We start from the raw sequence: 22,107 nt of genomic DNA on the forward strand, positions 1-22,107 counted from the left end.
ATCTTTTCTTCCAGGTCTGCTGCTTCCTCGTGAATCATGTCTTCCTCCTCGTCCTCCTCCTCTTCCATGGAGCTGCCCTACTTCTGTCCTCGTTGCGGGGATGGGTTTCGGTTCTCATCTGTAGCTGAGCTCCGGGCGCACCTGGTCAGCCGACACACCTACGAGACCCTGCTGGTGCTCTCCCAGGTAACCAAGCAAATGATCATTTTCACGACTGGTTAACTGCTAAAGTACTTTTGTTGTGGAAGATTTCATGATATGTGACAAACTAAAGAGATTTGAGTTTACTGTCATGTGGAACAAAGAAATAATGTGTCCTCCCAGAGGCCACATCGTGGAAACGATTGCAATTTGGACACATAATAATGGATCTGATTGGGAAATCTGTCTGACATCACCCGGTGAATACGGAATATGGATGGAAAGCAGCTATATGGAGCTACAGAGACTCATTAGTTATTCTACATTAAAACAAACTGATGTTGTCTGTTTCATTTTTCAGCCTCTCAGATTTAAGATTTTCTGTTTCTGTTTGACACCTGCTGGTAATGAAGCTAGCCAACAATACATGACTTTGGTAGCTTTAATTTCCTAGCAAACATGGTTGAATTCCCAACATAATCTGCCTGGTCATAACTGATCATGCTAGGACTGCAAAAATAAACCATAGATCGATGGATGTTCGTGCTGTTTGCACACAGAAGTGAGGTCGTGTCAGACCTTAGAAAGGGAGAAAAACTGACCAGATTATTGCAACGAAGAAAATAAGTGGCTGTGTCTGACAGTTAATCTGGTTAGTGCATGGTTTGTGAATAGAAACAAACACAGGCTTTTATTTTTATTTTTCTAAATAATTAAGACTCTTAAACTGTTTAGATTTATGTGAATTCTGTCAAGCATCACCTCTCTGATCCTCATGTCAGCATCATAAACTCAGGGATGTAACTAATATTGTGAGTTTGTGACACCCATGAAATTTATACCAGTGTTATTCGTTTCTTCTCCTTCATTTTATTGAGAATATTTTAGTTCTTTGCATTCTAAAAGCGGTGCAGGACACATTTGAAGACAGTGAGACAGTAGGAGTGGCAGGTGGGTGGAACCACATTAGGGTTTGGCTTTACCCCCCCTTATTTAGAGTTATGATAGACAGGTAGAGGAAGATAGAGGAAGTCAGACGGGAGTCTCTGTGGACTCTGATGTTTGCAGATGACACTGTGTTCTATAGTTTGAGCAGGGAGAGGTGGAGGTATGCTCTGGAGAGGAAAAGAAGGTGAAGGTGAGTCAACCATCCAAAGCAATAGACAGTGCACAAGAGCGATGAGGAAGAGAGTGCAGGTAGGGTGGAGTGGGGGGAGAGTGTCAGGGGTAATTTGTGAATGAACGATAGCAGCAAGAGTGAAAGGAAGATTTACAGGATCGTTTGGAGACCATTGAGATGATCCAGATCTTCCACCTGTAACTAATACATTTTTTTTAATGTCATCAGCCCTTGAACTGCGTTACCAGTGCCAGTATTAACTTTGTCTTAATGTTTCAGGCTCGGGTCAGAAGCTCCAGAACCAGTTCTCTCCTCCCACTCCCTAGCCCAGCTGTATCCCAAAGTCAGAGCACTTCTCTGGACATGGAACATCAAAGCCTGCCCCTGCCACTGGCCTGCTTGGATCTCGCCTCATCATCTGCCTCCGTCCAACTGCTCAGGGAGATGTTCGGTGCTTCAGATTGCCCTCTGCCTTCCTCTACGGTACATTCAGAAGGCCCCTCCACTGCTCTGGCCCTTCCTGGATCTGTGGATCTTTTTGCTGGGAAGAACCTTGGAGAGGTGAGGGTCCAGCTAGGCTTGGTGGAGATTGGGCTGGAAGAGCGACTGGGGCTCGGGCTGGATCATAAAATCGCCCGGACTTTCGCGGAGGTTGAGGAGAGGGTGAACCGACGCATGGCCCGACTGAAAGTAGAGCTACAGAGGAGAGAGATGGAGCTACAGCGGGCGAGGCGAGACAAGGAACGACTCAGGAGTGAGAAACAGGAAGTGGAAGAGAAAGCAGCCTACCTGTCCCGACAGGTGGGTGGGGCTTTAAGCAATGTTTTAAACACGATTTTGAAGTCGCTGTATATTCACTGTTCTATTTTTGTATTCCTGCAGGTCTCAGCTGCCATGGAGATGATGGAGAAACTAAAGAAAGATCTTACAGGGAAAGAGAAGGAGCTGAGCAAACGACAACAGTCAGTATCTGGAAGTTTAGTGGATAAAACTGTGTTTTCAGGATTTATTTTCCCTCTTTTTATGGAACAAACAAGACATTTTTAGATGAAAGTTTTCTTCATTGCACCATTGTTATTATTCATTTATGATCAGCCACTTTTCTATGTTCTATGGACTAGTCATCACAATAACAATGGTAAAAAGTTTAACATGTTCACGTATTTATTTTAAATAGTGTACATTTTTTAACTTGTTCTGTAAATAGACAAGGTTGAAAAGACTAAACAGCAGTTTAGGGCTGCAGTTCCCCTATTGTCCACTTGGGGCAGGGTGTAAAAGTAAATGAGTGCCCATAGACTTCCATGTTAAATTTTCCAACTTTACAGCAGAAATAAACATGTCTGCAGCCTGCTACAAAACCAGTTTCTGTTGGGTGTTTTAATTTGTTTATATCACACCTTTTTATTTTGTATGAAGGACTAAAGTTTGGAGTCCCTTTCCGATTTATCACCAATAAAATGACCAAGACATCCATAAATTCTTCTGAAAATTATAGAAAAAAAACACTTTTTCTTAGTGTAGCACTTACCTAAATCTTACCGAGCTTTAAAGTTTCCTCTAGTACTACACTCATCCAGTAATAGATCTCCAAGCACTGCAGGCAGCAACTGCTGAGGTTGTTTTTGGCTAATTTTACTCAGCCCTCAGTGGCAAACTTGAACTCTGGTGTAGAATGTAAGGCAAGTATGTGGAGGTGAATGGGGTCAGATTTAAATACCAAGTAGGAAGTGCTTTGGGCATTAAAATCTTTTGCACTCGTATCCTCTGGCAGCAGTAGATGCAGTGTGGCAGAATTTGTCGTGTGGTCAGTTTTTGTTTGTGGAAAATGAAACACTAATAGCAGAAGCAAACAGCATGTAATGTAATATCATGGAACTACAGCGCGCTGAGCACAGAAACACGGTGCACAGGCAGAGGACACGTCATGTTTAATCTGCCTCACTCTGTGTTTCTCTCTGTCTCTCTCTAACACACACACACACACACACACACACACACACACACACACACACACACACACACACACACACACACACACACACACACACACACACTCTGCTGCGGTTTGCTGGGATGATAAATGTAAGATGACAATGAGGCAGAGCAGCCCGAGGGTGTGTATTTTTGGGAGGTCACTCGGTTTGTTTTGCGTGTTTTTTGTGCCGTCTATCTTATTTAACTTATTTATCATTTGGGTCACTGAATAACGTGTACATTCTGAACTGTGTGTGTTTTTCAGGGAGATGGTGGACATTGAGCATTTTTTGAGGGAGACGGCAGACAAAGAGGCCGAAGCCAAATCCAGGCTGCAGGTGATGCAGGAGATCTTCTGTTGTTGGTTCTTTTGTAATTAAACTCTGGGTGGTTTATTTTGATTTGTTTGACAAGAGTGATGCGTGAGATTAATCTGACCCAGCTCACACAGGGTAACCCGACAGTTTTTATAGTGGGGTTGGCCAAGATGAGGCTGTTATTTACACATGAAACGACGTATTGGAGGGGGGCAAGTATGCAGCATGTGCACTCGTCTATGAAATAATCCTTTGTCATTCAAAACCTGTACAGTTTTATATTATACTTTATATTTTAACTTAACCTTTTCTTCCCACATAGTTTGGTTAGATTTTTAGATTAGAGTTTGGGTCAAAATCATAGAGTTCATGTACAAGAACGTGTTCAGATTCCAGAGAGAAAATAAAGGACACTGGGCAGAGTTAATATACAAAAAGCAAGCTTTTGTTGGCAACTTAAGAAAACTCCTGCAAAATGCACAGATGTTAATTCTATTGCGAGTTAAATATGTAAGTATCTGTCATAGGACTCCTTTCAGGCCTTAGTGTCATCCAGGCTGTTTAGTCTGTGGGCCCACAAACACTGTTGTCACTCAAACTAGAACTGTAAACAATTTTAAAACACATCCATTGAAATTGGATCTTAACCCACACTGAGTTAAGAGACCCACAATGAACATGAGGAACATGGGGGTGCACATGCAGCGCAAACAAGAAATTTAACTGACACGGGTGCAGATAACAGTGCACACACACAGTGAAACTAATGCGAGTGGCGTGAACAATCACAAAGGAAGGAAAACTACAAGACATTCACAAAAATACCCAAAATATTCGATTTCAATAACAAACCCAAAAGTGACTCATCAAACTTGCTCTAAGGCAAACCCTGCCTTGTTTGCCTCGTCCTCTTCCCCTACTACAGCTTTCCAGCCAGTCCTGGGTCTGTCCCAGAGCCTCCTCTCAGTTGGACATGCCCAAAACACCTCACCCAGAAGGGTCCCAGGAGGCATCCGAGTCAAAGGCTAACTCAGTGTGGAGGAGTAGCGGCTCTACTCAGAGTACCAACCAAACGGCAGAGACCCTAAACCTCATTCTTTCTGTCACTACCCAGAACCTGTGGCCACATGTGAGGGTGGTAATGTAAAACAACAGCTTTACTTTCATGCTCAGCTCTCTTTTCACCACATCAGACCGGTACAGGGTCTGCATCACCGCAATGCCACACCAGTCTATTCATCAATCTCCTGCTGCTTTCTTCTCTCACCCATTAACGAGACCCCGAGATACTTGAACTCTTCCACTTGGGGTAGCGATCATTTCCAACCTGTCCTCAGACTTTGAGGTCCAATTTCCTGATCCATGCTGGAGCTCATTGCTCAATAAAGCCATCAGAGCCAGACTGTCCAGTAATGTCCTGGTGAAGTCCAAAAGCCACTGAGCACAAGTCTGTCTTATTGCCTTGGGCAAACGCCCACATATTCCTGAATATCCTTGAGAAGAGCTGGTCCAGTGCTTCCTGACTAGGATGAAAACCTCATTGTTCTTCCTGAATTGTAACTAAAGACAGCCTCTCTTCTCAAGGACATTGGCTGCTGGCGATGCTAAGGACTGTAGAGCTGGAATGAGATATTCCACTCAATTCAGTTTTCTTTAGTCATGTCTTGGTGCTTCATAGTGTAAGAGAACCTCTTACAACTTCATGTTAGTTCATGATTGTGGGGTGTGTTAGTAATTCCTATCAAAAACCTTTGGTATTCAGATGCAGCTTACAGTAAACATACAGAAGTCAGCAAATCTGATAAAATCTTTCTGTTGTGGTGCTTCGCTTGATTACAGATGTTCATTGAGACACTGCTGGAGCGAGCAGATTGCGCAGAGAGACGGCTCCTGATGCTTGGCTCGCACGAACATCGCAACCTCTTCCCAGACAGTGACGGGTACGCATACACCGAGCCCTATTTGCTCACTGAGGTTTACGAACCTACACGGAGCCAAGGGGGACGCAGTCTGGATGGCAGCACTGATGACATCATTGCAAATAAGATGCAGGAAACCATTGGAAACAGGGTGGGAAATACAAACAAACATCTTTGATTAAAGTATTCATGAGAGTATGTATTGTCTATAGAGAGGAGCAGGACCTGGAATTTGTTAGGTCTCACTCAACATTTCCTCATCCTGCTCTTCCAGAGGAGTTATAGCGTGTCGAGCTCCTACAGGCTGGGAGAGCAGCTGCATGGACACCATCGCTACAGGTACCTGAACACACCTGACTCTTTCAAAGAGTTTACAGTGTCAGTGAAACGCTCACACCTCCTCTCGGTTTCTGTCATCAAGTGGTCTTGCTGGACGAATGCGAACCTCGTCTCTGGGTTCGGGGGGTTGGAACTGCGAGGCGGCATCAACCCATCTCCATCCGAATCCCTACGCCCAACCCTGGACTCAACGAGAGAGAGGAGAAGGAGGAGAAGATGGGAGGAGGGAGAGGTTCTGGTATGCAGATGTTTGTTTTGTGACTTTTATTTTGAACAGGGCTTAAAATTTTAAAGAGCAAGTCTTTCTTCTGCTGTGATTTCAGGACTGCGGAAGAGGGATGGGGGAGAACGTGGAAGAAAAGAAACTTTCGTCACCATAGCACCGAGGAGGAAGACGAGGAGGAAGAGGAGGAAGAGGAGGAAGATGAGGAACTGTGGACCAGTGCTGAGATGAGGAGACTCATCTTTGCCAGGACACACACACCTGGATCAGGTATATAATTTCTGCCCATCATTCCTGTGGTCTTTCTTTTCCCCTCTGGCTGTTACAGGCTGCTTTAATGCAAAACTTCCTGTGGCTGCTTCACAATAAAAGCTTCTGCCTTTCATTACTCTGCTCTCCTGACCCAGATACCCCCTCTTCCGTCCGCTCCACACCCTCCCGTTGCTTTGGTGACAGACAGCTGGTAGCAGACACCCTGCGGCTGAGGGCGGGCCTTTTTTGCATCTTCCCATATTTGGACGTGCGCTCAATGCTGCGTGCAGCCGAGGTGTGCTCTGATTGGCGGTTCGTTGCCAGGCACCCTGCTGTTTGGACACGCCTCCAGCTGGAGAATGCCAGAGTGTCTACAGAGGTATCGAAGTCCTCATCATCTTCAGATAGTTACTAATGTCATCCTCTTATAGCTGTCCCTGATAATCTGCTGGCCATGTAACATTTAACTTGTCCGCCATTTTGGACATGTGACAGTCATGGTGACAGTGTAGGGTGAAGGGAATAACGCCCCACTCACACAGGTTTAGAAACTAGTCAGTGACCCCCTGGCAACCACTGGTTGCTAGGGGAAAATGTGTATTGTGCATGTTTGCAAAAACATACATGTGATTGCTTTAGTCACTAGCAGAATGCCAAGGTCACCTCCACTTTGCATGAAAGAAACTGAAAACTGCAACACTAACCACTTCATGCTTTCAGTTTGGGTATTTCCATCCAAACTTAAGCTTGGCTGGTTGGTTTTCTTTTTTGACTTCATACTTGGAATTTGTCTTTTTTCCATAATTTTAGCCTTGCAATTACAAGATGGGGCATAGTAGCTTCAACAGAAAGATAAAAGAAAGAGCAGCATCTATACAAAATAAATATGTGTTTGCTTTTTGTCTCAGTTTTAAAATTGTTGCTAATTTAAAACTGTGTTCACACATAGAAACCTTAATTAGGCAGAATATTCTTTATTCAGTACTACTCCAAAATCAGATTTTTATTCAATAAACAGTTACTGTCTTGTAGTATTAAACTGTGTGGCAGAGTGACTACATGAAAGATGTTGTCAGGGAAAAAATGCAGGAATTATTAGGTTTATACTTTAAAATGTTTATTTCACATTTAAAATGTTTTTCTTTGTGTGTAGTTCCTGACGACGCTGTCACAGTGGTGCACTCAAACTCAGGCCGTGGTGCTCAGCAACCTGAAGCCTCGAAGTCGTCGAGCCAATGAGACGCGAGAGGATTACCACAGAAACATACGGTAAATTAAACTCAAGGTTTGACTTTCTGTACTTCTGAGGGCCCTGGTTGTAGCCCAAGCATAGGTTAAGTCTTTAATGTTACTGGCAAGCCAAAATGTCCAGACGGTGATGATTTAAACCAAAAATAACCACTGAGTCAATAATAATAATAATGGATTGGATTTATATAGCGCTTTTCAAGCCACCCAAAGCGCTTTACAATGCCACTATTCAAGCCCTCATTCAAACCTAATTATTTACATTTTGAGGATTAATTTTTGTCCCCACAGTGTGACTGTGTGAGTTGTGTCCCTACAAAATCAAAAATCCAAGCCCACAAACACACACCGCTCTCAAGGATTAATGCTGCTACCGAGGAAATGTACAAGCTTTTCTTATCTTTTTGAAATGCATGTTGTCATGGTAACGCAGCTGTTATCTGATTGGTCAGTGCTCAGTGCATTAACAGGTTTCTGAGACGTTACAAGAGAAGAAAGCTGTCCTCTGAGTGGATTGTGGGTACTGTAGTTGGCATACGTCTGTTTGTGTGTCAATCAGAGGGAGTGTGGAGCCCGGGGTGGAGGCCCTGCTGCGGTCAGCAGGGGGCAGCTTGCTCCACCTGTCTATCTCTCAGTGTCCCCACATCCTCACCGATAGGACCCTGTGGCTGGCCAGCTGCTACAGCAGGAACCTGCAGATGCTCACATACAGGTAAGGCTGTTTACCTGTCCCCTTCTTCACCTGTCTGTCCGCTTACTCGACTGTCTGTCTGGTCCTCTGCAGGAGTTCATCAGATCCTCTCGGTCAGGAGGTTCTCTGGGCTTTGGGTGCTGGATGCAGGAGCATCACCAGCCTGCAGGTGGCGCCTGCTCATCCCTGGTTAGTACACACACACACAGTCCACTGTGATAGCTCCATACTGAAAAACAACAAATCTGTTTCCCTTTTTCTAAAAAAAAAAAAAATTCCTGTCCTGTCTGCTGTGAATCCAGTCTAGAGTGCAGGAACAAATGAGCAGATTTGAGTCACCTTGACACCAGTCTTTTTCTCTCTTCAATATTTCCAGCCAACAGCCAACTCGTTTTGGTAACCGCTGCTTGCAGACAATTGGCCGTTGCTGGCCACACCTCCGCTCTCTCAGTGTGGGCGGAGCTGGCTGTGGGACTCAGGGGTTGGTTGCTGCTGGTCAGTGAAAAATATGGTTATTGACATTTTTGTTTCTTCTCCTACATGCTTGTACAGATTAAATCCGTAGTAACTGTAAAGTTACAGTTTATTTTGGTGTAAAAATACAATGCATTATACCATTAGCTGTGTGGGGGTTTTTTTGTTGTGTGTTTTGTGTGCAGTACGCAACTGTGCTCAGCTACAGGTGCTGGAGTTGGAGCGTATTACTGACCTCGGCCTGCAGGCGGCGACAGAGCTGTGTAAGGCTGGACTGAAGAAGAACCTGCAGACGTTGATCTTGACACACACGCCCGTGAGCGGTCAGGCCATCCTGCACTTCCACAGTGAGTCTCTGTAACTGAAGGCAACACAGAAATGTGAGATTATTATTAATCAATGATTGCTGATGACTCCTCTGTGTACCTGTGCAGGTGAGTGTGAGAACATCAGGTCAATCATTGTCGAGGTCTCTGCGTCAGATTACTTTGAAGAACCGGACACTGAGGAAGCACAACATCTGTTTGGAGAGATTCTCAGTACACTGAAGGTGAGTTATAAATACTGCTCTTTGATTGGCTGTCAGGACAAGCAGACAAATATTTATTTCAATGTAAAGTGTGCACTGAGAGAAAATAAGACTGGGCTTATGGGCAGGGGGCTAAATCAGCTGCTCCTCAGCAGGCTCCACAAATATGATCAATCACCCTTGAGGAACTACAAAAAAGCCAAGTATAAGACAAAGAAGGATTATTTTTAACTGTGAATCACTAAAAGCTCATCTAGAATAAAAATGTGGAACAGTAAATTAGCAGAATAGTTCCCCTCAAATGTACTTCACTTATGTTTAACATGAAACATTAAAACATCAAATAAAACACAAATATAAACAAGAGTAGCTCACATTTGCTGCTTGTCCCACAAGTTCCTGACACTGCCCCCTGGTGACTGTACATAGCTACAACATGGGTCTGCAAAGCTCTGGACTTGGGTTTAATGTTTTTCTTGGAATGATGTGCCTGAGACGTGCCAGTCATAAATAAACCCCGCTCTGAATTGCTCAAAGACAAAAACACTTTGGTCACTATCGGCTTCATGAATACTTAATAAATCATCACAAACATCACAAACAACTGACATCACTGACAGTCACTTTACAACTTGCTTTGTTTTTAGAACTGCAGAAGCAGTTCTACAAGTTTTTCAAGCTCTCAAAATACTTCTGGAAGTGTGCTTTCAACAAGCAGAGTGCATCAGTTCACTCTGCACTCGTGTGATTTTCGGACATTTGTGACAAACTGTCTACAGACAGAAACCCTCTGACCAATTCAGGATACATCCGTATAACGGTGCAGGCATACAAATCTGTACAAATGCAATCCCACAACGTCAAACTCAGTGGTCAGAACATGCTTGTACTACTTAACCACAATGTTTTTGTATTTTCCTGTAAATCTGTAAATGGTCATGGTTGGATTTACCAAGGATCTAATTTCCTTTAAATAAACCCAACTCTGGAGGACTTAACTGGAGAGGAAGGTTTTTTTAGGTCAGCTTTAAAACTCAGAGAGACTTTAAGCACAGACCACCTTCATGTTGTCATTTTTGTGCCCCTTCAGGTTCTTCAGACGCGTCCTGGTGTGAGTGACGTCCTGCAGGTTAAAGCCGACAGTTTCTCCTGACCTCAGCGCAAACTGCTTTCTTTTATACGTGAGAACGTCTAAATCTGGGTTTTGTGTTTGTTTTTTTTTACCTGAAGCCATTAATCTTTCCCTGAACTAATGTGTGCAATATTTACTACACACTGGCCCAAACTGTTTATGAAACTGTTTTTTGAGGAAATAGGCTACCTGTAGCTTGATTTATTGAAAAAAAAAAAGAAAAAGAATAAAAGGTATTTAATGTGTTTTTAGGAATTTAGGCTAAAATAAACCATACTTATCCCTTAATATCTGTGCTAAACCCATGCAAAGCAGTCAAGTCCCATGGCGTCAAATACTGCCACTCTATCTGATGCTGCTGTTGTCCTATTGATAGGTTTCCTTTGGCTTGATTGTCCTGACATATCTAACAGTCCTCTTTTAAAGCTACTTATTTCAAAAATTGTTTAAATCCTTCAAAATCAAATTAAAGCTGAAAAGCTCAACAGAACTAAACACTGTGTTAAAGAAAAAGCAGTAGTTTGGTGTAATACCACTGTATACCCAAAGAGAGTGCAGCGACTCAGTGGAGACTTTTTTAACCAGAAAAATGATTAAAGTTATATAAGAAAAAAAAACCTCTCAAGGAAATGGGGCTGCTAAAAGAAATTAGTTAGCTGTAGGCACGGAAAACTACTTGGTCAAGTTTGTTTGGTTTTTTTTTAAAGGCAATAAGTAGGGCTGTGCGATATGACCAAAATCTCATATCCCGATATAAAACATCTATCGTCCGATAACGATATAAATCACAAAAAATGTAATATTTTCTGTAAATTCTGTGAATCTCGGGTAGGTGAAGTGTTTCCAGCTGGGCATCTTGTACCTGGAGTTGAGTGTTTTAACCGATGCATGAAACTACACATTTTTAGACATAAGTTGTAAAGGCCGCCGTTTTCTTTGTATTTATTACACGGCGTGCTGCGGGGAAAAGCCTGTTCTAACGTTTGAGTCTAAGGTTTATTTTTTAGCACCTGACGGCTCTTTTTTTGCTTCTCATCCGTCAATACTCTGCATCTTTCACGTGATTCCGTTTATTTTGAAAAGCCTCAATAGGATCTTGAGCTTTATTGTGAAAGGTTTATGTGGAAAATAAACAAGCGGACATGCGATGGTTTTACCATCGTTGTTGCTAACGACAACCCATAAAAAGAGACGCTTGTCCGTCCGTAGTGTGGTTATATTAAATATAAGAGAAAGAGAGAACTTTAAGAAATTAATATAGCCACTACAGTGACCATCAAAACCATGAAAAAATATTGCCGTAAACAGTTTATTTTGCGACACCACGAAACAAACGATAGCGTAAAATGAAACGTTTTTATATCGTCATCCGATATATATCGTTATATCGAACAGCCCTAGCAATAAGTATGGCCTTATGTTAAAAAATTATGTTTAAATGGCATGATACGAAAGGGCCCTTCACAAGCGTCGATACATGAAGAACAAACACCAATTTTCATTTTATCTTTGAGATGCCACTGGCTAAGAAACATGGCAGTATTTGGAACTCTGAGAATGAGACTGGGCTAATCGAGGTCATCTTAAAGCTTTTAAAATCTATTAATAATACAAATAGGACAGACTAAGTGGCAATCAGGCTAAAGCAGGCTAACCCCTGCTCACTCCAAAAGACTAAAACTCAAAAAGTACATCTGAGGTTTCATATTTTCTTAAGCTTTAATTTTCCTGCAGGTCTTTTTTTTTTATATTATGAACAGCTTCTAACATTAAAAATAAGACTTAAAATAATTGTATGAGTCACTCATTGAGTGAAATGGGAAGGCAAGACCTCAAACTAAAATCTTGATCCTTTAACTTTTACTTAAAAGTGTGAATAAGAACTTTTTCTACCATAGTGACCTCTTTTTTTAGCACTCTTTCTCCTCACGAATCTTAGAGCCCTTTAACTTTTATTCATCTCTTCTATTTTTGCAATAACTCAGACCTCAACAAAGTTGAGGCACCTCTAATAAACCTTTATTTACCCTTATCAAACAGAACATCGTTGTTCCGCAAATAAGAGCCATACTTGTTGTATTGAAGTAATCATAACCTTTAGTCTTACCTCAAGTTTTAACAGAACCCTTGTTCATTATTTTTACCTTAAATATAAGCACAAGAACCCACATATGCACAAAGACTTTTTGCACAAGCAAGCAGGGCGCATTGAATTATGCACCAAAGACATCAGTCGAATCAACCTGTCAGTGAGACCTGCAGATGTGTTGATAAAAAAATGTGTCTTTTAGCAACCCCTAGAAGCTGCAGATGCTACCTGTGTGGTTTCCCCATCAATAAATCACTTCCTCATCAGGTTTGTGTCTCCTCTTGATTAATTATGTTGTAAAACAATCAAGATATGTTCGTCTTCTACAATCAAAGGTTTCTGTTTCTAATGTTGGACTGGAATCTGCTGTCCTTAATTGTGCCCTATGCAATGCTTTGTCACATGTGAAACACTTTGTATTTCCACTTAAAAATAAAAATGTTCCTTGAGTCTCTCAGTTACCTCAAACAGCCTTTGGACTCATTCCTGTCTGATGAACGTGAGATGGAAATCTAAAGGATCTAAGGATGTGACGTTTGAACACAAAAATAAAACCTGATGTGGCTGCACACAGGATTTAGGTCCCAGTCGCACAGGCTTAAAGATCAGGGGTTGTGAGGGCAAATTGTTTGCAATCCACCCCTGAGAAGTCGTGGTTCAGTGTTTGTGGACTCAGTCATTTGGGGATTTTTGCTTAGAACCTAACCGATAATTGTTTGCAGAACCCCCTGCCGAATCTTTAAACTGTTTAAACTATAAAAAAATAGGCATTTATTGACAACATTAGCATTTTTTTACCATATCCAAAATTCATGGTTTTCAACAATTCATGCGTGCTCTAGGAATGTAACCCTCGTGAATTCTGGGGGTCTACTGTATTTGCCAAGTGATTCCTGGAGGTTGAGACCTGTTACTAAAGTTACATTTGCTGAGGCTTACAGAATCACTTCCAAAATAGAGAAAAGTTTATATTTCCTGACCTATTGGTGACTGGTTACCAGTAGTTACAAGGGGAGACTGGTTGCAAAGAGGTGTACAGTGCTGCACCAAAACCCTCATTCTTGTTGGTTTGGTTGCCCAAACAAGTGTGTGGAAAATGCAAACTATGGGCAAGCAGCTGTTCTGTATTTTGAGCTCTAGTGAAGTTAGAAAAAGTGAAATGGAAATTGGAAATAGAGGACTCTAAAAGTAAAAGTTATGCCTCTGCATTGTCTCCGATTCTGGTTTGCAAGCTTCCTACAGCTCGGTGAGTTGTTAGCGAGTGTTTCGGAACAAGCTGGCATCTTCCATACAATATTCAGGTGACCATGGCAAACTGCTAGCAACCAAAGCAATCGCAAGATGGTTTTCGCCAGCCAGGAGGGGAATGCCCATCTTGGAAGGGGGTCACTAACTGGTTACTAGGCCTTTGTAACTGGCAGGTTTAAGTCATGTAACAGCAAAACCTTAATATGTGCTGCCTTTTCAGCTGCTGTACAACACTCATGACATACAGTATAGAGTAGTAATACGTTGTAAGTGGATGTTGTGGGTGATAGCAGCTCGCTGCCTGCAGTTCAATTAACAGCCACAGGGGTCATTCATAGTAACAGCTTTTTGAAGATTAAATGTGGGCCACATTATACCCACCACATTGATTGCTTTGGGCACGAGGAGTGGTGTCGTCACACAACCATATCCATTTGGAACTGCCATACAGCACTGTTGTACCAAGGGCAAGAACGGTGAGTATAATCGCCGTAAAAGACATTGAGAACCACCAGCTTCCTCTGCAGCTTCCGAGATACACAAATATCACCTGGTCAGCGTTGATGTTTTTTTTTTTTTGTTGCAAAAAGATCCAATCAGTGTATAAAAAAACTGTCTCTGTGAGGTCTGATCAGTGCAGGTTTCAGTCAGCAAAGCTCTGCGGATGACATGCGGTTAAGATAAAATGGGCTAAGATAAGCTGCTACACAAAGAAGGTCAGGAGCAAAGGTTGTCCCCGTGTGTTTACACCTGTGGGAGTGAGCGACCTTTGATCCCGAGAGAGTGACTAATAGTGAGAGCATGGTATGAAGTAACGGTAGATGATGTGTGCGTGTTTTAATTTGTGTGAGAAAAAAGTGAGGATCCCAGGCAAATCTGTGTGGTTTGGCTGATTGTGTGTGTGTGTGTGTGTGTGTGTGTGTGTGTGCGTGTATGTGTGTTTTGGTCACCATGGTTTTCCTCAGACGGACACCGCTGCTTCGTTACGTGCTGCTGTCGGCCATGTTGGCTCTGCTCCTCTTCATCAGCTCTTTCTGGCTGCGTGAGTTTCCTTCGTCACTGTTGGTTCCAACTCTCAGTTATTTTCTACCATAGACTGTAACAAAGTATATTTGCTCAAGTAGTGTTAAGACACTTAAAGATGATCTATTCTGCTTATTCTGTCATAAATAACTAGATACAGATATATGAAAGACCATACATTTTATATGGTCAAAGTATCAAATATTGAGTTGAAAGTATATAAATTCAACCTCGGGAAGCAAAAATTCACTCCTAGACTCTGTTTAAGTTTACAAAGCACTGGGTGCTTCCCCTCAACAGGTTTCCAGAAGTTGGCCAATCAGGTGAAGGTGAGTTTTTAGGGAGGCTCGAGATAGTTTGTGTTTGGTTTTGTTGCTTTGTTTTTGTATCATTTGCATTAGCAAGCAAGCTATGGTTAGTCAGTAAGTGCTTACCTGATATTATTGGTATCAAATAATATCAGGTAAGCTAATGTTTGCTGATATCAGCCAGAATCACTGATCTGATAAACGCCTGCCTGGCTTACTTTTTATGGGGGAAAAAATAACCCTCAGTAAATAATCACGTTAGTAAGGCTTCATAAAGTAATTTTAGCATCAATGTTAGCAAGTGAGTTAAGGTACCCCCTAACCCTAGCAAGCTAACCTTAACTCACTTGTTTATGATAACATGTTCTACAGATAAGCTCATGTTAACTTACAATTTTATCCGGTAAAGCTGTCTTCCTAGCTTTTTATCAGCCTAAAATACCCTGCTACTTAGAAAAAGTGTGGACAGAGAGAAAACTAGACTTCAGCGGACTTCAGCTGCCCCTCAGCAGGCTTCCAGAATTTGGCCAGTCAAAAGAAAGTGAGCTCATTGTGTAAGTCGGGCTGTATAAAAGCCCAGTATAAATAACAGAGCTACTCTACGAGTCCCAAAATAAATTTTAAAAAAAAGTAAGAATAACGCACATTAGATTTTTAGAGTTTGGAAGCACTACACTAGCTACTTTTATATTTTTATTTTACATTGATAAACATATGATGAACTCTAAAATCAAAACTACATTACCAGAAATCCTAAAGTTAATAATGTTAACTGAACATTGCTTCTTTTTAACCAACTTTATTACCAAATGCAATCATTTAATATATTAACTCTGCAATTATTATGAGTCACAGCTGATGAGGTTTGCATCTTATTTGTCTAACCAGAGTTTTGTTTGGTTGGTTTGTCATCTGTTTGTTTCAGCCCAGGGTGGAGTCCGGGACTGTGGCAGCCCCTGGCAGCCATGTTTGAGTTTTTACCACCAGAAGGTAAGATTAATTCCACTTATATACATGTAAGTTGCACAATAAATAAAAACCTGTAATGTTCACAAAAAATCTAAACCTTTAAAAAGCTCTTCTGAGTGATCCAATCAAATTTTTCTTAGAGGACTGTTGTTTTGTTTTTCCAGAACACCTGTATGAATACAAATGTCTGTTTTAAGACATACCTGGTGAAATAAAGCTAACAATGAGTTGCTGCACCATCATGCAGTACAAACTGGTACTGCTGGAAAGTACAGCCTGCCATAGGAGAGTTTCGATTAATATCTCTTCAACAAAATGTTTGGACATAAAATTAGTCAATACTTCACCTAAAGTTAATAGTTTTAGTTAAACTAGAACGGTTTGAATGATATTTAATAATATATATAATGCTATATTTTTAATTAAATTATTAAAACTGACTAAGGACATGTGAACGCAAATACAAAGTCTATCATGAAGAGACTAGAAATGAAGAAGAGAAACAAAGAGAAACTAACATGATCATGATAACAGTAACTATCTTGTTGTTTAGTAAAAAAAAAAGTTTCTCTCTTTTAGCCGGAGCCTCCATGGGCCCCTGAGCAGTGGGCGGAGCCAGATGGAGCCCTGTCCCTCGTAAAGGAGTGCCCCGGCCAGTCATTTCAGGCTTCACATCTGCTGCTGTACCTGAAATCCAGCCTGGCAAACAACGAAGATATCCTGCTGGAGCCATATCTGAAGAGCTGGGACCAGCTGCTGAAGTACACAAACAGCTCGACAGTATTATTACTCTTATTCTTTGACTTTGCATGATTCACAGTTGAAAAAAAGTGTCCTTTTTGTTTTACTTTAGGCCTTTTAGTACGGAAGCGTATTTTGCCACCCAGGCAAAATAAAAATAGAGCTATATCACAATATATAGTGAGTGCAGAATTATTAGGCAAGTTGTATTTTTGAGGAATAATTTTATTATTGAACAACAACCATGTTCTCAATGAACCCAAAAAACTCATTAATATCAAAGCTGAATGTTTTTGGAAGTAATTTTTAGTTTTAGCTATTTTAGGGGGATATCTGTGTGTGCAGGTGACTATTACTGTGCATAATTATTAGGCAACTTAACAAAAAACAAATATATACCCATTTCAATCATTTATTTTTACCAGTGAAATCAATATAACATCTCCACATTCACAAATATACATTTCTGACATTCAAAAACAAAAGAAAAACAAATCAGCGACCAATATAGCCACCTTTCTTTGCAAGGACACTCAAAAGCCTGCCATCCATGGATTCTGTCAGTGTTTTGATCTGTTCACCATCAACATTGCGTGCAGCAGCAACCACAGCCTCCCAGACACTGTTCAGAGAGGTGTACTGTTTTCCCTCCTTGTAAATCTCACATTTGATGATGGACCACAGGTTCTCAATGGGGTTCAGATCAGGTGAACAAGGTGGCCATGTCATTAGTTTTTCTTCTTTTATACCCTTTCTTGCCAGCCACGCTGTGGAGTACTTGGACGCGTGTGATGGAGCATTGTCCTGCATGGAAATCATGTTTTTCTTGAAGGATGCAGACTTCTTCCTGTACCACTGCTTGAAGAAGGTGTCTTCCAGAAACTGGCAGTAGGACTGGGAGTTGAGCTTGACTCCATCCTCAACCCGAAAAGGCCCCACAAGCTCATATTTGATGATACCAGCCCAAACCAGTACTCCACCTCCACCTTGCTGGCGTCTGAGTCGGACTGGAGCTCTCTGCCCTTTCCCAATCCAGCCACGGGCCCATCCATCTAACCCATCAAGACTCACTCTCATTTCATCAGTCCATAAAACCTTAGAAAAATCAGTCTTGAGATATTTCTTGGCCCAGTCTTGACGTTTCAGCTTGTGTGTCTTGTTCAGTGGTGGTCGTCTTTCAGCCTTTCTTACCTTGGCCATGTCTCTGAGTATTGCACACCTTGTGCTTTTGGGCACTCCAGTGATGTTGCAGCTCTGAAATATGGCCAAACTGGTGGCAAGTGGCATCTTGGCAGCTGCACGCTTGACTTTTCTCAGTTCATGGGCAGTTATTTTGCGCCTTGGTTTTTCCACACGCTTCTTGCGACCCTGTTGACTATTTTGAATGAAACGCTTGATTGTTCGATGATCACGCTTCAGAAGCTTTGCAATTTTGAGTTGCCTAATAATTATGCACACCTGATATAGGGTGTTGATGTCATTAGACCACACCCCTTCTCATTACAGAGATGCACATCACCTAATATGCTTAATTGGTAGTAGGCTTTCGAGCCTATACAGCTTGGAGTAAGACAACATGCATGAAGAGGATGATGTGGACAAAATACTAATTTGCCTAATAATTCTGCACTCCCTGTAATGTGAAAAGTTTATTGTGGGTGTGGCTTCAAGGCTCACAAGTGATCATTTAAGGAAATCCCACAGAAAACAAGTGTTTAGAGCAGTTTGAGATTTTGGCTTACGGCAGCTACTTGTGCTGATGTCATTGTTTAAAACTTTGGCCATGCTTCATGTGAGTATCCACCATTGGGGACAGTAGCTATCTATCTGTCCATCTATCTGATTTTATGCTAATAAATGTAACATTTCTGGGTTTAAAAATCAATCAGACAAAACATGTTAGCTTTAACTCACCACATGTTTCTATGGGCAAGCCCAGTGCGGGCACACTCATTGGGGGGTGCATTGGACAAGTGTTGGGTTGTCTTACCCACACATCCCCAGAGTTTACCCACAGCTACCCACTGTGGTCTCACAGGGGCATGTTTTCTAGGTATGTGCTCTTGATTGACTAATTTAACATAAAACCAAGGTCCAAAATTAAAAATGACGATGCAGGGAAAAACAAAAAGTTTTAAAAAATACTAAAATCTGTGAAAGCTGATTCTCACAGCACTCGTGTTATCTTCACAGAAGGGTCTCATCAATGTTTTTGCCCTCAGGTTCATGGAGTCGCTTGGGCCGATGGTCAGTTTCTTCTCTCAGAAGGTGCAAGAAAAGGTTGTGCTGATTCGAGAGCTGTCACTCAGACACAGTGCAGAGGCTAATGGGAAACCCGCTGGACTACAAACCCCAGAAGCATTTGGATTAAAAACAGGGGTGAGTTTGAGGATTACTGTGTGAAATTTTCATCTAACACAAACCATGTTCTAGTATACCTGCCAAAAAAGAAATGTGAATTTTCTTGTTTGTTTTTTTTTAACATTTTGGTTTATTGTTGATGTTTTTAAATGGTAACAAAGACATTCCTGAAGAAATAGTGAGGTCAAAGTTCACAAAATCCTGGCATCACACTGTGACACTGTCATTTTCGGTTTTATTTTTCTCTGGAGGCGTATCGTTCTGTTAGATCCATGATGGAGGCGGAGTTGAGAGCGGATATGGTAAACTTCTCGTACCGCACAGACTCAGGCTGCAGGACGCTGCTCCGGCTGCACCGTTCCCTCCTCTGGCTGAAGCTAATGTTGGAGGGTTTGGCTGAAGGACCGAATGAAAATGGACAATACAAAACGCCGGGGGAGCTGAGCAGGTAACCCCACCAGTCTGTTTTTAAGTACTCAGACAGACTCAAACTCTCATGTTTAGAGTAAAAACTGACTAACATACATACTATTATCCGTTCAGGGATGCCTACAAGGTGGCGCTGGCCCCACACCACCCCTGGGTGCTCCGGCAGGCAGCAGAATTTGTCTTCCTCGCCCTTCCCAACAGACAGTACTTTCTGCAGCTGGTGTGTGTGCAGAACCAGCAGGAGGCTACGCCCATCCTGCGCATCATCATCGACACCCTGATGCTGGTGCACACACGAACTCAGCAGCTTCTGGCCGAGCGAGGCATGCTGGATCTGCCCTGACCAGCCAACTCAGTCTCACGGCAGTTTGTGAGACAGTCACAATATTTAATCTTAATCTTATTTAATCCTATTTTTTCATTACAAGAATTTTCTCATTTTTCTGAGAGAAGAATGTAAAGTGTGAAACTAACTTTGAGACTACTACTACCACTACTATAAGGTTTAGCAATTGTAGATCTACTTGGTTAGGTTTGAGCATGATGGATTAGGTTTAAACGAAGATCATGGATTGGCTTAAAACACAATGGACCCATGGATGTGAGCAGTCAAACTAAGAAAAAACTGGAAACATCAGGAACAAAACAAAACTTTCACCTCACAAATTCAGAGAGGATTCTACAGACTATTCTGACTCTGGACATGTTTAGGATTTTTCAATCTTTGGTTTATTTGGAACATAAAATTCTGTCGATTTTTTTCCCTTTTTTCACACATGAGGAACAGAGGTTTGTATGAACAAATGAAAAAAGGTTATTCGCTGAGGAGGAGCATGAAGATGGCAATAATTGTAAATGACCTCATTAATATTTTGTAAAGTGTTTTGTAAAGTTATGAGTGACTATTATATTGTTGGAGCGGGTGCTTTTATTTTGAAAGTCACAGAGCGACAAGGTGCCGTAAATTAAGTGGCGTAAACCATATAGCAGAAGCGCGAGTTTTAATGCACAGAGAGGTGGTGTGCTCTATGGTTAATGGACGGGAATGGGAAAAAGAACGGCTATTAAGGTGCAACACTGAGTCGAAAGCAGTTTCTTAGCACCTGGTTGATGAGGGAACAAGGTTTGTAACAAAGTTTGTCCTGTAGATATGTATTTTGTTGTTTTACGGAGCATATAGCTGCTGACCGCTACTAAGCATAAAAGCTAAGTTTTCACCCACTAGAGGGCGCTAAGATAAGATAAGATAAGATAGAACTTTATTAATCCCTCGGGTGGGTTCCTCTGGGAAATTCGATTTCCAAAAAAGCACAGCACCGACAGAAGTTACAGAGTTATACACACACACATATATATATATAAATACAGAGACAATATAAATAAAATATACGAAGGGGATAAATAGAATAAATAGGAATAAAAATAAAAATACAAGTGAATTGCACATTTCAAGTATTGAGTCTATTGCACCGTTGACTATTTACAAAAGTATTGCACAAAAGGTATTGTACAGTGAGGTGAAGAGGCACTACAGCTTAGTTGTTCCCCCCTCCTTTGTCCTCCTGTTTCCCCTCCCTCTCCCCTCCAGAGAGGAGTTAAACAGTCTGATGGCATGTGGGACAAAGGAGTTTTTAAGTCTGTTAGTTCTTGTCTTTGGGAGAAGCAACCTGTCACTGAACAGACTCTTCTGGTTGTTAATGGCCGTGTGCAGAGGATGCCTGGCATTGTCCATAATGTCCATCAGTTTCTTTAATGTCCTTTTCTCTGCCACTGTCACCAGAGTGTCCAGCTTCATGCCGACCACTAACGTACCTCGTCATGTTTAGGCAGCGATGCAACGATTTCCCTGTTATATGCAATAATTTACAAGTTTTAGTGTTATTTGTTATGTAAGGTAAGGAGAATTAATTTGTGATTAATGAATAAGTCAAAAGGTTAAAGGTAACACACTGTTTGATTTACTAATAGTCTTTTATTCTGTATGTTGTAGCTCTTACGGTGTGTTCACATACACGGCTGTTTAATAAAAGGATTGTGAACCATTTTCAACCGGGGATGCTACAATAATATCAAAAGAAAGAACTCAGGATTTCAAAGTTTCATTAGAGTTATTGTTGACAATAATTTACACAAATGTAATAAAACTTTCCATGACTGGTAAAAGGTTCGTGTTCCAGGGTCAAGGCTTTTTAACAGACTGAAGAAGCTGCAATGGTTTATGTTTAACATTCATTCAAAAGGTCACAAAAACTGCAGACAACTATGGGCCTGAAGTTTGTTTTGTTTGGAGAATTTTGTTAGTGCTCTAACTAAATACTTTTATTTATTACAAGCATTAACAGAAAGCTATTTGAAAGCCAGCGTTTTTCCCCTTGTTTGATTATCAATACTTAACTGCTTTTCATTGCTACCACTAAGATGATGGCAAGATGGCATTTCACTATAAAATATACAAGTTATACAGAAAATACAGACAAAATACAGAACACGATGCAGGTTTCACCTCAGTGAGCATGGACACTGGAGAGAGGACTGCCCCAACTGGGGCCAGAGCCAGGATGGACAGCACTGTGAGCA

At 41.5% G+C, this 22,107-nt stretch overlaps 2 protein-coding genes and 1 long non-coding RNA gene across 4 annotated transcripts; 2 read left to right on the plus strand and 1 right to left on the minus strand.

The window, feature by feature from the left end:
• The first annotated feature begins 36 nt into the window (after nt 1-36).
• Nucleotides 37-10,386, plus strand: LOC146635381 (F-box only protein 41-like). Of its 2 annotated transcripts, XM_085350541.1 has the most exons (17): nt 64-186; nt 1,541-2,062; nt 2,144-2,223; nt 3,504-3,576; nt 5,395-5,495; nt 5,550-5,625; nt 5,749-5,813; nt 5,896-6,051; nt 6,137-6,306; nt 6,444-6,667; nt 7,442-7,557; nt 8,096-8,248; nt 8,321-8,416; nt 8,604-8,722; nt 8,887-9,048; nt 9,136-9,251; nt 10,321-10,386. In XM_085350541.1, exons 1-17 carry the CDS (start codon nt 67-69, stop codon nt 10,381-10,383), a joined length of 2,412 nt encoding a protein of 803 aa, XP_085206667.1. In that variant the 5' UTR covers nt 64-66; the 3' UTR covers nt 10,384-10,386. The 2 variants fall into 2 exon arrangements, with proteins under 2 accessions (XP_085206666.1, XP_085206667.1); XM_085350540.1 differs by having other exon boundaries at nt 37-186; nt 5,395-5,625.
• LOC146635382 (uncharacterized) lies at nt 7,781-14,350 on the minus strand. Its single transcript, XR_014905472.1, has 4 exons — nt 14,081-14,350; nt 8,937-9,062; nt 8,567-8,716; nt 7,781-8,413 (listed from the first exon to the last, which is right to left on the minus strand). It is a non-coding gene; the product is annotated as an uncharacterized LOC146635382 (long non-coding RNA).
• A 142-nt stretch (nt 14,351-14,492) lies between these two features.
• LOC146635383 (ceramide-1-phosphate transfer protein-like) lies at nt 14,493-21,614 on the plus strand. Its single transcript, XM_085350542.1, has 6 exons — nt 14,493-14,741; nt 15,956-16,020; nt 16,579-16,760; nt 18,963-19,119; nt 19,353-19,549; nt 19,645-21,614. Exons 1-6 carry the CDS (start codon nt 14,633-14,635, stop codon nt 19,871-19,873), a joined length of 939 nt encoding a protein of 312 aa, XP_085206668.1. The 5' UTR covers nt 14,493-14,632; the 3' UTR covers nt 19,874-21,614.
• Nucleotides 21,615-22,107: the final 493 nt, after the last annotated feature.

The sequence above is a fragment of the Diplotaxodon limnothrissa genome, linkage group LG3, assembly GCF_057381915.1.
Source record: "Diplotaxodon limnothrissa isolate DT_005_m linkage group LG3, D_limnothrissa_male_GT1.1, whole genome shotgun sequence".
Taxonomy (NCBI): domain Eukaryota; kingdom Metazoa; phylum Chordata; class Actinopteri; order Cichliformes; family Cichlidae; genus Diplotaxodon; species Diplotaxodon limnothrissa.